Consider the following 17,227-nt stretch of genomic DNA (forward strand, 5'->3'; position numbering starts at 1 on the left):
CTATGCATATATAATCTATTAAGTCCATCTAGTCTAATATGTCATTTAAGGCCAGTGTTTCTGTTATTGATTTTCTGTCTGGATTACCTGTCTGTTGATATAAGTGGAGTGTTAAATTCCCTACTATTATTCTGTTACTATCAGTTTCTCCCTTTATGTCTGGTAAAGTGTAAAGTGAAGTCACTCAGTCGTCTCCGACTCTTTGCGACCCCAAGGACTGTAGCCTACCAGGCTCCTCCGTCCATGTCCATGGGATTCTCCAGGATAGAATACTGGAGTGGGTTGCCATTTCCTTCTCCAGGAGATCTTCCTGACCCAGGGATCGCACCTGGGTCTCCTGAATTGCAGGCAGATGCTTTACCCTCTGAGCCACCAGGGAATGTTTCCTTTATGTATTTAGGTGATCCTATTTTGGTTGCATATATATTTATAGTTCTTATGTATTCTTCTTGGATTGATCCCTTGATCTGTGTCCCCAGGGTAAGCACCAGTTGCCACCTTCCTCTTCAAGACTCTCCAAGATCAACAGGTAGGTCTGAACCAGGCTCCTTTCATATGACTGCTTCTGCCCTGTATTCTGATGTGTGTGAGATTATGGGTGTGCCCTTTAAGAACTGAGTTTGTATTTACACTGCCTTATGGTTCTCCTGAAAGTAAAGCCACTCTAGCCTTCAAAACCAAATGTTGTGGGCTTTTGTCCCCCTGGGCTGGGGGATTTCATGTGGGGCTCAGATCCTTGCTGAGGGAGAATTCTGTAATTGTAATTATTCTCTTGTTTCTGGGTCAGCCGCCCGGGAGTCTGTGTCTTGAGTATACCACAACTCTACTCTTCCTGTCTTGTAGCTCCTTCTTTTTAGTTGTAGATCTTTTCTTGTAGGTTCTGGCCTTTTTCATTGATAGCTGTTCTATAAATAGTTGTAATTTTGGTGTGAACCATGAAAGGAGGTGAGCTCAGAGTCTTTCTGTTTCAACCTTTTGAAACTCCTTCTCCCTTCCCTTTTGAAGGATCATTTCAGTCAATAGAAATCTAGGTTGGTGCGTTCTTTTTTCTTTTTTCTTCTGTCAACACTTTAAATATTTCATTAATCTCTCCTCTTGCTTTCATGGTTTCTGAGGATAAATTGAATTTTATTTCCTCTGGCTTCTTTCAGGATTTTTTAATCTTTGATCTGTAGTTTCAATACTGTGTACCTAAGTGTAGGGGTTTTTTTGTTTGTTTGTTTTGTTTAGCATTTATCTCTAAGCTTACTAGATTTGTGGTTTTGGTGTCTGACATAAATTTTGGGGAAATTCTCACTGTTTCAAATATTTGTTTTGTCCCCTTCCTCTCCTTCCAGTATTTCTGTTACACATATGTTACATCTTCTGCAGCTGTCCTACAATTCTTAGATATTCTGGGGGTTTTGTTTGTTTACAGTACTTTTTCTCTGTTTTTCAGTTTTAGAGACTTCTAATGAGATACCCTCAAGGTCAGAGATTCTTTTCTCAGCCATGTCCAGCCTACTCATAAGTCCATCAAAGGCATTATTCATTTGTTGCAGTGTTTTTATCTCTAGCATTGCTTTTGATTCTTAGAATTCCTGTCTCTGCTAAGTTGCCCGCTTGTTGTTCCATGCTGCCTCAATAGAGTCCTTAACATTTCATAGCTTTATCTCAGCCTGATAATTCCAACATCCCTCCACATCTGCCATATGACACATGTGCCATGTTACATAATTTTGATATTTGCTGTCCCTTCCAACTGTGTGTCTTAAGTTTCAGGATGCCTGTAATTTTTTCCTGACAAATGAGCATGACGAACCAAGTAAAAGGAATTAATGTAAATAGGCCTGTGGTGATGTGTTGATGTGTGGGGGGGAGACGTGTATATGCCTGTGATTAGAGCTCAGCCTTTCAGTGAGCCTATGCCTCTGAATGGGCTTCCCTGGTAACTCAGATGGTAAAGAATCTGCCTACAGTGCAGGAGACCTGGGTCCAATCCCTGGGTTGGGAAGATCCCCTAGTGTTGAAGACTCTTGAGAGTCCCTTGGACAGCAAGGAGATCAAACCAGTCAATCCTAAAGGAAATCAGTCCTGAATATTCATTGGAAGTACTGATGCTGAAGCTGAAGCTCCAATACTTTGGCCACCTGATGTGAAGAACTGACTCATTGGAAAAGACCCTGATGCTGGGAGAGACTGAAGGCAGGAGAAGGGGACGACAAAGGATGAGATGGTTGGATGGCATCCCTGACTCGATGGACATGAGTTTGAGCCAAGCTCCAGGAGCTGGTAGTGGACAGGGAAGCCTGGCGTGCTGCAGTACATGGGGTCGCAAACAGTCTGATGCCTCTGGACTGTGAATTAGATGTTTCTCAGTCCCCCAGTCCACCACACTTAGGTGGGACAGGATGGCTAGAGTGGGAGTTGGATACTTCTGTCCTCCCAGGTCAGTTTGGCTTTGTTTAAATAGTTTCTCTGAGGGTGAAGTGGAGTGAAGTTGCTCAGTCGTGTCCGACTCTTTGCAACCCCATGGACTGCAGCCTACCAGGCTCCTCCATCCATGGGATTCTCCAGGCAAGAATACTGGAGTGGGGTGCCATTTCCTTCTCCGAGGGTAGACTTTACTAAGTAAAGCAAAATGCTCTCATGTATTTCAGAATAGTTCCTTTCCTCTTCCCGGAAACACACTGGAATTATTCTCATACATTCCCTGTGAGAAACTGGTAGACACTGAAGAGGTAAAACACAAGTGTCCCCATCCTACCCGCTGCATGATTGGGCTCGCCTGGCATTTTAACTTAGAGTTGTCCACACTGAACCTCCAGTGATTTGTCTATTATGGTTCCAGTTCCCTTACTCTGGCATTCGTTTCTAAAGAGTGTACTGCTACAATATGTTGTGATTTTCTGTATGTGCCTGCCAGTCTAATTCTGGAGACAGTGCTTTGCCCTGTGACCTTACTTCCCTTATAGATCTAGGAGGAGTTATTTTCAGTTAGGTTTTTACCTCCTTTTATGATGAGCAGCAATAGCAGGCAATGGCACCCCACTCCAGTGCTCTTGCCTGGAAAATCCCATGGACAGAGGAGCCTGGTGGGTTGCAGTCCATGGGGTTGCGAAGAGTCAGACACGACTGAGCGACTTCACTTTCACTTTTCACTTTCATGCATTGGAGAGGGAAATGGCTCGCACAGAATCGGACACGACTGAAGCAACTTAGCAGCAGTGTATAAGCTGCTTACATGCAGGACTGGAAACTGGAAGTCTAGGATTCTTGGTTGAAAGTAAGTTCCTTTCTCATACATTATTGTCAGAGAAGCCAGATAACAGTAGTATTAACTTGCACATAACCTGTTTTTTGACAGCTAGCAGCTTTTAGGACTTGTTAATCATGATTATTTTGAAATTTTGCCTTTTAAAAATTCATCTGGTTCTGTGCTATGTAGGGATGAACCCTTTTATCCTAAGACTTTTCAGACCACCCCCCATGCCTAAATCTACTCTACTCTCTTTCTACATACGTTTATCTCCTGTCTAGTTATATGTTGGAATATTTGAACCTGTATCTTTTAGCTTGCCTTGATATTTTCTCCATCTGTACTTCTAGGTTGAGTAATGAGTCTTGCTTTATGGTCCTCCTGCTCACAGCTTTGCTCTTAAGCTGTACCCCTCTGGTGTTTAGTCTTTATTTAATGCCTATGGTATCTTCTCTGCCCTTGGGATATGGAATCAGTTATCTTCTTTCTTCTGTGGATTTTTTTTCAAGTTTTTCTTTAGGCCTTTCTTGAAGTATTTTGGTGATTCATAGTTGTAATTTGCTTAGTTGCTCATTAAGTTGCTGATTAGAGACTCTTTCTGTGGATGTTGTTCTGTTTATCAGAGCCAGTGATGGGATACGTAGGTTGTGCTTCCAGGCAAGGATATATCAGTAGTTGAATTCTGGATATAGGCTTTTATTCCTCTTGAGGGTAAGCAAGTACCTATGAGGCACTGCCTGCGTCTCCAGTTCCAATGGCTTCACCCACTGTTAGGGTATAGGCTGGGTGTAAACACCCCATCAATACCCAACTTGGCCCATGGTTGGGGGATGGGACTGGTCTAGCTATTCTCAGTCAGCTCCCTAATGAACCACCCTGCCAAGTATCCATGGGCACTCTCCTACTTTTTGTGTCTATTGATTCTGGGCTCCAGCCCATTCCTCTATGTTTAGGGTTGTGATTTTCTCTTTTTATTTGCCTACAGCCTTAATCCCATCTGCGCTCTATCTTTTTGGCATTCTTCACAATTTCAGTTCCATTGCTAGCCCTCTCATTTTCAGTGCTAGAGCACATTGCTTATTTTTCTTCTACTCTAGCACCTTATGGAACTTAGGGTTGAGGGAGTAGATGCTTCTGTTTCACCTGCCACCTTCATCCAGGCTCACTACTACCATGTTAATTTACGTAACAACTCATTTTTGTACTGTTCCTTTTGCTCCAGTTAATTTTCTTGAAAAGACCTAGTACTGCAGTGGCTCCTGAGCTGGTCCTATAGTTACAAAATGTGCTGTACTATTAGCCATTCACAGAAGGTATTATTTACAAGGAATTATTGAAATACCAGCTCTTTTCTCTGCTTCCTAGTATGCACAACTTTGTGATGAACCTACAGATACTCAAAAGCAAATCCTACTAGTGAATACTCTTAGGGGGTCACAAAATAGTATTCAGTAATACTTTTGGCCACCTCATGTGAAGAGTTGACTCACTGGAAAAGACTTTGATGCTGGGAGGGATTGGGGGCAGGAGGAGAAGGGGACGACAGAGGATGAGATGGCTGGATGGCATCACTGACTCGATGGACGTGAGTCTGAGTGAACTCCGGGAGATGGTGATGGACAGGGAGGCCTGGTGTGCTGCGATTCATGGGGTCGCAGAGTCAGACACGACTAACTGAACTGAATAACCTATTTTATTTGCACTGAAAGATTAGAGACAATAGATCTTAAAAACTACTCAGTTGGTCAGCATCATGGTAGGGTAAGACATTCCTTTTTGTCCCTCCCTTTTTAGCAATGAATGCTAAACTCCTGTCTCCTCTACTCTGTGGCCAGGTCCTTATGCACTTTTGGGGTGCACCTGTGAGAATAAGGCAAATGAACACTCAGAAAAATACACCAGGATTGGTGGGCATGAGAGCAACCACAAACTGGAGCTATAGCGCCATCTTCTGGAAAACAAGAGATTTCCTGCAGCCAGTCAGCCGAATGGTAAGAACCAGAGAAGACATAAAAGCTTAAAGAATTCTGCCACAAGAGGGAGCAAAAAGAGTGCAGTGGGTATTCCTATACAAAGGCAAAGAAATCGCCATATGTAACAGCCCCAAAGAACAGTATACCCTATCTGAAGCCAACCAATAAAGATTTAATTCATGTACTTCAGATGTGAGAGCAGCAATGCCAGACTACAAAGAACATGGAAAATCAAGTAAACACGTCATCACCAAAAGAATAATTTCCCAGTAACTGAGCTCATACGTATGGTGTTCTGTGATCTAGCTGATTCTTCAAAACAGCTATTTTGAAGAAATTCAATAAATTACATAAAAAACTTAATTCAATTTTATCAGGGAAAAACATACATGAACAAGATGAGATGTTTACCCAAGGAATAGATATTATAAAAAATAATTCTGGAGCTGAAGAAATTCAATGAAAGAAATGAAAAAATGTGATAGAGAGCATCTATAGCACTGTGAAGCAAATGAAAGACAAGATACATGACCTGGAAGACAGGAATTTTGAAATAAGAGCAGAAAAAAGAAAAATGAGTGAAGAGTAAAGAAAGTCAATGTTATCTAAGAGATTCCATCTAAAGAACAAATGTATGAATAATCAGTGTTCCAGAAAAAGCAGAGAGGGAGAAGGGGGCAGAAAATTTATTCAAAGAAGTAACAGCTGTACAGAAACCTGAGGAGAGATTTGGATATCCAAATTCATGAAGATAACAGGTCAACCTACGATCTCAATGCAAAAAGACCTCCTTTAAGACACATTATAATAAAACTGTCAAAAAATCAGAGAATTCTGAAAGCAGTCAGGAAAAAAAAGATTATATAACTTACAAAGTCACCACCATTAGGCTATAAGCAAATTTCTCAGCAGGTCAGAAACCCTACAGGTCAGAAGAGAATGGAATAATATATTCAAAGTGTTCATTGAAAGAAAAAAAACTGCCAGCCAGGAATACTTCATCCGACAAACTTACCCCTGAGATATGAAGGAGAAATACTTTCCCAGAAAAACAAAAGCTGAGGGAGTCCACTAGACTTGTTTTTCAAGAAACACTGAAAGTTCTTTGAAGCTGGAATGAAAAGATGCTAGTCAGTGACATGAAAATGGGAAAGCATACAACACTCTGGTGAAAGGTATGAATATGAAAGCAGTATACAGAATCAGCTGTATGCATGCATGCATGCCCAGTCATGTCCGACTCTCTGACCCCATGGATTGTAGCCTGCCAGGCTCCTCCAGCCATAGAATTTTCAGGTGAGAATACTGGAGTGGGTTGCCATTGCCTTCTCCAGGGGATCTTCTCAACCCAGGAATCAAACCTGCATCTCCTGCACTGCCAGGCAGATTCTTTACCACTGAGCCACCTGGGAAGCCCCAGTTATACAATACCAATAACAAAATATCTGAAAAGAAAAAAAAATTACCCCACTTACAATGGCATCAAAACAGTAAAAGATTTAGAAATAAATTTAACCAAGGAAGTGAAAGATCTGTACAGTGAAAACTGAGACTTTGATGAAAGAAACTGAAGAAGTCAAAAACAAATGGAAAGATATCCTGTGTTCTCAAACTGGAAGAATTAATATTGCTAATATTGCTTTAGGTCCATATTACCTAAAGTCATCTATAGAGTCAGTGTAATCCCTATCAAAATTCCCATGGCATTTTTCACAGGAATAGAAAAAATAATCCTAACATTCATATGAGATTTAAAACAAAAGATCCCAAATATCGAAAACCCCAAGAAAGAAAAAAGCCACCGGGATTACACTTCTTTGTTTCAAACTATACTACAAAGCTTTAGTAATTAAAGTAGTATGTTACTAGCATAACACACACACATAGATCAATAGAACAGAGAGCCCAGAAATAACCCACCGCATAATCAACTAATAGTTGATAAGGGAGCCAACAACACTCAACAGGGAAAGGACAGTCTCGTCAATAAATGGTGCTGGGAAAACTGGATAACCACATGCAGGAAAATGACACCTCTATCTTACATCACTCACAAAAATTAACTTGAAATGGATTAAAGACTTAAACATAAGACTTGATCCCATAAAGCTCCTAGAAGAAAACAAAAAGAAGCTCCTTGATACTGATCAGTGTAGTGATATTTTAGATATGACACCAAGAGTACAAGCAACAAAAGAAAAATCAACAAGTAGGGCTACAGAGTAAAAACCTTCTGCACAGCGGAAAAAAAAAAGGCAACATGGAATGGGAGACCGTATTTGCAAAGCACATATCAAGCAATTAATAGCCAAAATATAGAAACCAAACAATCTGATTAAAAGATGGGTATAGAACCAAACATTTTTCCAAAGACAACACCCAGATATATGACGAGGTGCTTAACATCACTAATCATCAGGGAAATGTTAATCAAAACCTCATATGTTAGAACGGGTGTCATCAAGAAGACAAAAGCTGTGAGCATGGAAGGATAAGGGAACCCTTCCTTGTACCCTGTTGGTGGGAATGTAAATTGGTACAGCCACTATGGAAAGCAGTACAATTCCTCCAGAAATAAAAAACAAAACTACCTTAGGACCCAGCAATTCCACATCTGGGTATGTATGCAGAGGAATGAAAATAGGATATTAGAGAGATACACTATGTTTACTGCAGCATTATTCACAATAGCCAATATATGGAAACGACCTAAGTGTCCATCAACAGATGAATGGATAGCACAGTTATACAGACATACGTACAATGGAGTATTAGCCGTAAGAAATGAGGAGTTCCTGCCACTTGTGACAACATGTAGCTAATGCTAAACCGCCATCACACTACACCTACTTATATAAAGCAATGTATAAACATATCAAATCAGTACACTGAACCCTGGCCTCCTGCACTGCATGTGGCTTCTTCACTGTCTGAGCCACCAGGGAAGCCTTTGTACACCTTAAACTTACACAATGTTACATAGTTTACTACATAACTCAGTGAGAATTTTAAAAATGATACTCTATTGACTTTAGGAAAAAGCCTAGCACTACCCTCAGCTGCCTCATTTGAGAGGACCTCTTAATTCTATGCTTAGGCTCTTCTGTAGCTGTATCCCCATCTGCAGGGCCAATAGGGTATGACCACCTGCAGCCCATTTCATTTCAATCTAGGTCCTGTTTAAGGTACCTGGGACTCAAACTTCCTGCCTAAACAGCTCAGCTTCCAGGCTCATTTTCCCAAAAATGTAGCCTTATATTTAACGGTGGTCAAGAGGTGGCTCTTTGCAAGGGGACAAAACCTGGGCATGTGGCTGAAGAACCCACAGATGTTCCTTAGTGCCTATTAAGAGACTGGATGGCGGAAGAGGAGGAGAGGAATGGGCTGTGGGCTGGCTCCCCCCTGGCTACCACCTCTGGAACTCTGAGAATCGGAAAATTCTAAAATCCAAGCTGCATGTGCATGTTGTGTGAACATAATAGCTTGTTAGCTTGATTTTATAGCATCCAAATATTTGACCTGTTTCCTCAGGCCCTGCAGATATTAGGGGGAGGAGTTAGGAAAGAGAAAGGCAGTGATTGCTAAATAGATTTCAGGCAGAGTCCTCCTTACCAGAGATGTCACAAGGGAGTCCTGATCAGTTGTAGGTAAGTCGACTACTTAAGAGCTACCATCATCTTCAGCCAGTGAACATTTACATTCCCATATCTAATCTGTTTCTTCCTGAAGTTTGAGTCAACCAGAAGGACAATAGAAAGTTATAAAATATCTTTATAGGTTCCTCAAAGCCAGAACACTAACCCTAATTCCTGTTACAAAGTTACTTCATGGTCCTTTTATGCCTGTGCCACTGTACGCAAGCTTATCTGAATAAAAAACTGGTTTGTTGGTAGACTAAGATCATAAAGGCAGCGTGGTATAGCAGTTAAGTACCAAACTCTATAATAAGAATGCTTGGGTTTAGTTCCTAGACTGTGAGCAGTTAATGTCCCCAAGCACAGCGACAACGTGCTGGACGTGGCCTGCCCCAGCTCAGGGAGAGCCCATTACATGGTTATTTTCCCAGCTCCATGTTCAGTGATGTCATTGGTAGTTTGCTATTGGCCACGGTGGAAGTATTTACTCCACAAATTGTTCAAATTAGTTTCTGTTTTTTAAGTTAGTAATAACAGTAGTTCCCACATTTATAGGGGAGCTTAGATAAATGAGAATGTGTGTGTGTGTGAGAGAATCACATAGCAAATGCTCAATAAATGCTACCAGTTAATACATGGTCAGAATATACTAAGGCCAGAGTTTACAAAGCAGAGGAAACAAACTTTGGAAACAGAGACACGTACTTCCACTAAATATAAAGTGTTAGTACAAGATCTTTATACTACTGATCTTCCCAATTCTATTTCTTAGAAATTTATTTCATACAGGTTTTGTGGTCTTTCTCAGTAGAAAAAGCAGGGGGAAGGGAGCTAAGATAAGATTAGACAGTAATCCTACCTAGCTGGTCAAGCCAGAAAGCCCTTTGTGGTAAAGCAGAGGTGTTGGTAGAGATCTCTGAATTTCCAAAAGCTTGTTTTTAACCTCTCACAGCCAAGAGATAGAACCTACAAACTTGTGGGAGCTACTGAAGAGCAGGTAGTAAAACTGTTGGAAGTTATCACCTCCCATTATAACATGCCTCTTATTTGTACAGTGCTTCATTTTTACACAGCCCTGTGAAGTGGGAGATGAGGAAATAAACTTAGATGAAGGCATTTGCTCGAATGCACGGTTAACTGAGTTTCAACACAAGTTGACACTAAGTCTAAGACACTGAACTAGAAACACACATCTCAGGACCCTCATTTTTGAAGGGGTTTACCAACCAAACATTAGGATTTAGTTAGTTTCCTCTCAGTTGGATTCAATCTAAAGAACAGTATCTTTCATAATTAGCTTTTTAGGGCTTCTGATCTATGTGGATGTATTCTAGTTATTCTCATATAACACTGATATTACAGCAGCAACCGTTTTGCAACAGAGGATGATGGTCTAGAGAAATGAAAGACTCCCAAAATAAAGAGCAGGAAAACCCAGGGATAGTCTTCCATGAAGAATCACACTGTACTCCTTTATCTGATTTTTCAGCACAAAATATACAAGTCCTTTTAAATTCTACTTAAACTCCTGAGTTTCAGAAGGGCTAAGGCCATTTCTTCTGCCTTTGGAAGATGAAGCATCCTCCAAACCCATCTAATGACCCTTAGTGTACTGACAAATTCATTGATTGTATCAAACATTATTGGAAGTAGGGACAGTCAAGAAGGGCATAGTTATTTTACCAAGTATTTGTTATCAAGTCAGGTTTTGACTTATTTCTAGAAATCATAACTTGGATATAATGCGACAGCACAGATCTGCTAATGAATTAGATAAAGGCTCTTCCTTCAAGACTAATTTTAGGGCTTCCTCTAAGCCTGGCAACTACACACAGGTTCTTTAAGACTGAAGCTCCTCTTTCTAGTGACCATCTTCCCACAGTAAGCCCATGTTATTTCCAAGGGGACTGACCCTAGGGAGGGACGGGTACTTCCTGAGTTGTAACAGTTGAGTAACTACTGTTCCCCAGACTTTTGTGGGTGTGACTGACTCTAGGAGGTAGCTGGATCACCTTTGTCTTCTCATTGATTTGAAAAAGGCATTCCACCTCTTCTAAGGCTCCAGATATTGTAATCCACATCTGAAACTAACATAAGAGCAAGAGCTACATATCAACTAGAAATTGAATGGGTCTTTTTTTCCTACTGGCATAATTTGTAATTTTACCACAGAATGCAGTAAGAGAAAGTACTCCTAGGAAAAGTATCATTAAGGACAATAAATATTTCTCCCTCAGTTCACTGATACTCTTAAACACCTGAGGATTCAAATTGTGATGTGATTTCTTAGAACTAAAAACTTTTTCTTCGATACCAAGCCACCTAATCCTTAGATTAGCTTTTGTTATATTACCCAGATGGCTACATAAAGTGATCTCTCTCCATTCTTATATTCTCTAAAAAACAATCCATTATTTGTATGGTACTTCATAACTTAGAAGTCTTCACATACATCTCACGTAACCTTCACACAAAGCAAATATTTTCATCACTTCACAGATGAGAATACTGATACTTTACCCAGGTGATATTACTGGAAATGGGGAGTATCAGGAAGAGAATTTGGGACTTTGAGACCAGTATTCTTTTTTTTCTTATACCAAGCCATCCTTAAGTATAAAAGATTCTGTTCCAAAGCATTTCTATTTGTTCATAAAAAGTTTTTTAAAAATCTAGTACAAAAATTCACTAAGATAAAATGACTTGCCATCAAAGCCTTACTGGTGGCACACTGATTTCCAGAGTCACACAGTCACGTCTCGGCATGTTCAGCACCACGTAGGTGTGTTCTACACCCTACACAATCACTGCCCTACAGCTTTCTGATCAAATCAAGTACATTACAAGAGAGGCAGGATAATACATTACCACGGACCTGAATAAATGACCTCACAAAGTGAAACAGACCTTTCTGAAAGCTTACCTGAGTGCAAGCTGTTCCATCCTCTGGCTGGGAACTGGTAATGGAATATTAAGAAGCTGAAACTGAGATTCCTGCTATGAAACTAACAACACAAAATACTGTAATTTTAGAAAAGTTTGTAAAAGATTGCTGATTGGCTATGTTTAAACTCTCAGTGGCCAGAAGCTACATTCTGAAAACTTAATACCAGAAATCCATTTTAACTTTTAAGAAGTTCAGGGACTGTGAACATGGCAGGCAGAGAATCTGTACATCTAAATTCCAACAAAAGGTCTGAGGGCACTGGCCTATTGAAAAAGGATTACAATATGACGACTATTCAAAGCCTTCCAGTTGGCATTCTGGCTAGGATATAGGATCTTTTTCTAAAATGTGTTTCTTATATGTGAAAAGGATTCAAAAAGTATACCATATATTAAGTGCAAGCAAATTATTACCTTCTTAGAGCATTGAAATTGATTAGTTAAAAGAATGTTAATTGTAATCCTCTTCTTCAAAAGAAATCATAAACATGCTGCTCCCTTCTTGCCTTTGGGGCAAATTTCCTCTTCCTTGGTAGCACTAGAGACCCCCAGTCTGTAAACCAGATCTCTAAGTAAACAATTTCCTGCTTCTCCTAAGTTACTTCAGTCGTGTCGAAACTCTTTGCGACCCTATGGACTGTAGCCCGCCAGGCTCCTCTGTCCATGGGATTCTTCAGGCAAGAATACCAGAGTGGATTGTCATGCCCTCCTCCAGGGGATCTTTCTGACCCAGGGATCAAACCTGCATCTCTCACGTCTCTTGCATTTGTAGGCAGCTTCTTTACCACTGGTGCCACCTGGGAAGCACTAAGTAATTTCTTCAGCATGTTTTTTAAACGAATAAAAAATAAAAGATTCCCAGGTATTTTTCTCAAACCTGTAAGGTCCCTAATTGCCTAGCAACTAGCAAGATAATAGCAGGAAAGCAAGAACTCCTTTCTTGGCTCTGGCTTGGTGGAGGGGCTGGACCTCAATGGGAATCACCATCCCATAACTAAATCATCAAACAATGCAAAGCTATAGCTTTTTAGCTATAAGCCCAAGATTCAGGCATAATACTGTCACGTTGGGTACTATGTTACGTTTGAAATAACTTGGTTCTCACAGCCACTGAGCAGCTGGAGTTGGAACTGAAGCTCTGTTCTCTGCAATGTGCTTAATTCTACAGTTTTTTCTAATTATGAAATATCACAATGCCAACGCTAAAATACCAGGATTGTGGGAAAGACATTTAAAAAGCATTGCCTGAGGACTTCCCTGGTGGGTCTGTGGTTAAGAATTTGCCTGCCAATGCAGGGGACACAGGTTTGATCCCTGCTCTGGGAAGACTCCACATGCTGTGGGGCAGCTAAGCCTGTGCACCACAACTACCAGGCCCACAGGTGTCAGAGCCCATGCTCTGCAACGAGAAGCCCATACACTGCAGCTAGAGCAGCCCCTGCTCACCACAACTAGAGAAAGCTCGTGATGAAGACCTAGTGCAGCCAAAAATACGTATTTTTAAAACTATAAAAAAATAAAAGCAAATGCCTGACAGAATGGAAAGATGAAACATTATATTCTTCACACCAGATTTTTATTCACTCATTCAAACCCCTTTTCCATGTGGTTCAAGTGGTAGAGGTTACAATCTATTACTACTAGTACAAAACAGAATGAATCAACAGTCCTACAATACTGAAAGACTAGGATCATTCCTAAAGCTACTTTTACTTCTTACTCCTAAATTTTAAGTCATCCATTCCTTCAATATGCAATATCTCAGGATTATTGAAACAATGTTTTATATCTAGAGACTTTCTAAACTTTGTAGGGAACTAGATCTATAAACTGGAAGATTTTTTTTTTTTTTGGTTATTAATACAAAAAACGATTATTTCTGAGGTTTACAAGCTAACTGTCTGCAAAACTGAGTATTCTTCCTCTATTCAAAGGTAACCAACTTAATTTCTCATCAGAAAAGAAAATAACCAAACAACAAACACAAAATAAGAAATTAGCCATAAAGCTACGGCTTGTTTCCCACTCAGGAAAAAAGTATAACTGGTAACAAATACAGTACAATTTCCATAAGTGGATTTTTTTTAAACTTGTAAGGTTTCCATTTCTAAAACAGAAGAGTTGAGACACTTTTCTAAGCAGCTTAATCTGTCAGAAGATTTCATATCAATATTTATACCCTCAGTACTTTGTATTTTGCTTTTACACAGTTAACTTTTTTTTCAGTTAACTTTAAAAGGCAATTCCTCCCATTAAATTCGTGTGTTACTAAATATGTAGGCTAAAGTTAAATGGGCAAAGATAAAGGCCTACATTGTATTTTGGGGGAGAGGTAAGAAAGTTATTTCCCAAAAGCAAGAACTCTTTGGTGAGAAGTATTTTTTACTAACACTTACCAATTTTATTCTTTCACAATTGGATGCATCAACTTGAGTCCAATGAGCATCTGGGTTTGCCACATCTCGTGATTTCCAACCTTAATCATAATTGCGTCTTCTCTTTTTGTACTCATTTATACAAATGGAGGGCAAGAATACAATAACTATTTTAGAGATTACATGAGTTCTATACTAAGACAGTGTGACCCTGCTAAGATTGAATTTTTGGCTCACAGACATTACTATCATGAGGTAACTTATTTGCTGCTGATATAAAAAATACTCTGGTATATAATAGGAAACTATGGGGTGTAAACCTATGAAAACTGAATATATAAAAATAGAGAGTTGCCTAAAGTAATTACAATCAATAATTTTAGAGCTGGAAGGAAATTTAGAAATCATCTAATCTTAACTCCTAGATAAAAGTCAGATATAAAACTTGGTTGGCAAAAACCACACTTCTCATGAGTGCCAAAGCTAGGACTTGGGGTTAGTATTCCAGGTGAATTATTCCTCACAGTATACAATACTCATGGTTAAGAATAAATTACTTGGAAATTTATTTCCCAACAGATCTTTGTTAGATTAAGAAAATCAATCCAAACAAAAATGTTCAAAATCTATCTATTCTTCCTTCTTAGTTCATGTTGCTGAATAAATGACAGTTAAACTTTAGAAGGACAAAAGGTCAAGGAACTAGACAACTTAAAGTGAATAAATTCAACATCTGAGCATAATCCTTTTCTCTAGTCCTGAAATGGGTTGATTTCAACACAAATTCTTGGATATTTGCCACTTAACTTTCAGGCTTATAGACCAAGTTGTAACAGACCTCAAGATGTGGAGTTGATTCAATGACAAAAACTTAATTTGAGCACTTTGCTTCATGGCTACTACAACCACAACCACAAAATCAATTTCTCTCAAAGGAGGTTTCAGTCTCAGAGGGCTCACATATCATCTCAATTAGCAGAAACAAAAGGCAGCTTTCTGTTTATTCTTTACACCATGTATATCTTAGATGGGAAGAAAAAGGGAGTAAAACAAAACTTAACCTAGAAGAAGTTTTTTCACTTAGATAGATTACCTAGACATCAGCTCATAATGGACTGGGAGATCTACAGTATACTGTATGGTAATTTAAGGCACAAAGCTTTACAGGACTTGAAGTAGTTGCTTACAGCAGGAGCTTAAAGCAAGATGAAGATAGGAAACCTTATAAGAGAGACAGAATTTAATAAAATTTTAATTGCAAGGAGTAAATCAAAATGAAAATTTGAAAAGTTAAAGCATATTTGTTTTTATTTATAGACACTTATCACAAGAAATGTAAAGAAAAAGAGAATATCAGAATGGAACTGGATAGTTTTCATGCTATAGCTACGAATAAACAGTATTCCTACATATTATGGTTAGTGAGCACATTATCAGTATAACAGTGAATGGTGGTTACTTAAAAATATGTAGACCATAATCTGTGCTTTAGAAATAACTGCATATAGTGTTATAACCTGAAAAGACATCAAAAGAATACCAAATATACACCTGTGTATAAGAATTCAGAAAAGGTTGCATTCTGTAAAGTCAATCAGCTGTATTAAAAATGACACAAATTCAAAACAAGATGCATGTTATATAAAAAAGGATTTTGTAAGACTTGCTTGCTGCATTAAATCCATAGTTTAATCCACGAGATTTCCTTTTAATTATCATTTAGACAGATGCATGCAAATAGTTCTAGGATCTACTTTGAGTCTTCCCCAAATCCACTAAGGCTACATATTCTCTCTTCAGGAGCTAAGCAGGTATTCGGGTAGCTGCTTCCTCCTCTGCATCCGCTCGGTTTGCATTAATTTCTGCAAGTGTTCGGCCAAACCGTGCCCATTCATCATTTCTGGGGACAGCAATCTGCTGTTAGAAGAAATACAATGCTTTATGTACAATGAAATAAAAGATCATCTTACCCACTATTTTTCAGTGTTTTCAAATAATTTTTCCATTAAAAAGTAATAATTGACTTGAATGTCCCTTCCATAATTACAGCTACTATACCAATAATTTATAACATTTCAAAACAAAAGATAGTGTTTGAGAAGTGTGTTGTGACAGCCTCAGAAATGATTTTGCTATTATCAGCATCTGTGCAAGAGAGAATGACAATGATGCTCTGTAAACATAACTCCTATGCACTATCTCATGGATTTTCTGGTGAGCAGGAATTCCTGAAGAATTTTTACTTCTTGCACATGAGTATGAAGTAACTTTTGAAACATGGTTCATAAAAGACTGGTTTCTTAAGTATTTTTGTTTGGAGTATAAGATAATCTTTCTTGATGTATCTTAAACCTTTTGTCAAAAGGTATGCTGCTATTTACCAATTCAGTGACACACCAAGAGTAAAAGGGGAAAGGACGCTTGTGATATATTTCCCTCACTGAAGCAGTTCAATAACCAAAAATTTTTGACAGCTGTCATTATAATATTAGAGGAATCTAGTACGCCATATTAGGGCACAGAGCATTCAGTGTGGCAAATGGATGCGCCTGCTTCTAAATCTACTGTACGAATTTAGACTAGATGGGATAGTGATACCCAGTATTGTAGCTCCCAGACAAATGTGACTATTTAAATTACTTGAAATAAAATTGAAAATTCAGTTATTCAATTGTTCTAGCCACATTTTAAGCGTTCAGTAGCTAATGGCTACCATGTTGGATGGTGCAGATACAGAGTAATTCCATCTATGCAGACAATTCAACTGGCTGCTCTAAATGATCCAATTTACCTCTCTCCAGGTGCAGTTGCTAGAGGCTGTGGGATTTCCAGAGAGGATGGAGAATCATAAGGCACAGCAAAAGAAAAGAGTGACTAAGGCACTAGCCACGGCTAAAACATGAGGAAACCACCCCTGAGCATTGTGCACAGTCAACCCAAACAGTAAAGATGAGAGGGCTGCAACTCATCATGTTGGGTTCACTCATAACGGCTTTGCAACAAGGCTCATGGAGTCAAGAATGACATTTCACGTAGTCATTAGATAGCTCTTAAAAGATA

General features: G+C 39.2%; 1 protein-coding gene across 4 annotated transcripts in view; it reads right to left on the reverse strand.

Annotated features, from left to right (window-relative positions):
- Positions 1 to 15,457: 15,457 nt before the first annotated feature.
- DYNC1I2 (dynein cytoplasmic 1 intermediate chain 2) overlaps positions 15,458 to 17,227 on the reverse strand; it is a 54,751-nt gene continuing 52,981 nt past the window's right edge. For 2 of the 4 annotated variants that reach the window (XM_069577222.1, XM_069577221.1), the window contains exon 16: positions 15,458 to 16,084. In XM_069577222.1, the coding sequence (XP_069433323.1) occupies positions 15,971 to 16,084 (114 nt within the window). In that variant the 3' untranslated portion in view covers positions 15,458 to 15,970. The remainder of the gene's footprint in view (positions 16,085 to 17,227) is intronic. The other 2 variants (XM_069577225.1, XM_069577223.1) reach the window with 1 other exon arrangement.

The sequence above is a fragment of the Ovis canadensis genome, chromosome 2, assembly GCF_042477335.2.
Source record: "Ovis canadensis isolate MfBH-ARS-UI-01 breed Bighorn chromosome 2, ARS-UI_OviCan_v2, whole genome shotgun sequence".
Classification (NCBI taxonomy): domain Eukaryota; kingdom Metazoa; phylum Chordata; class Mammalia; order Artiodactyla; family Bovidae; genus Ovis; species Ovis canadensis.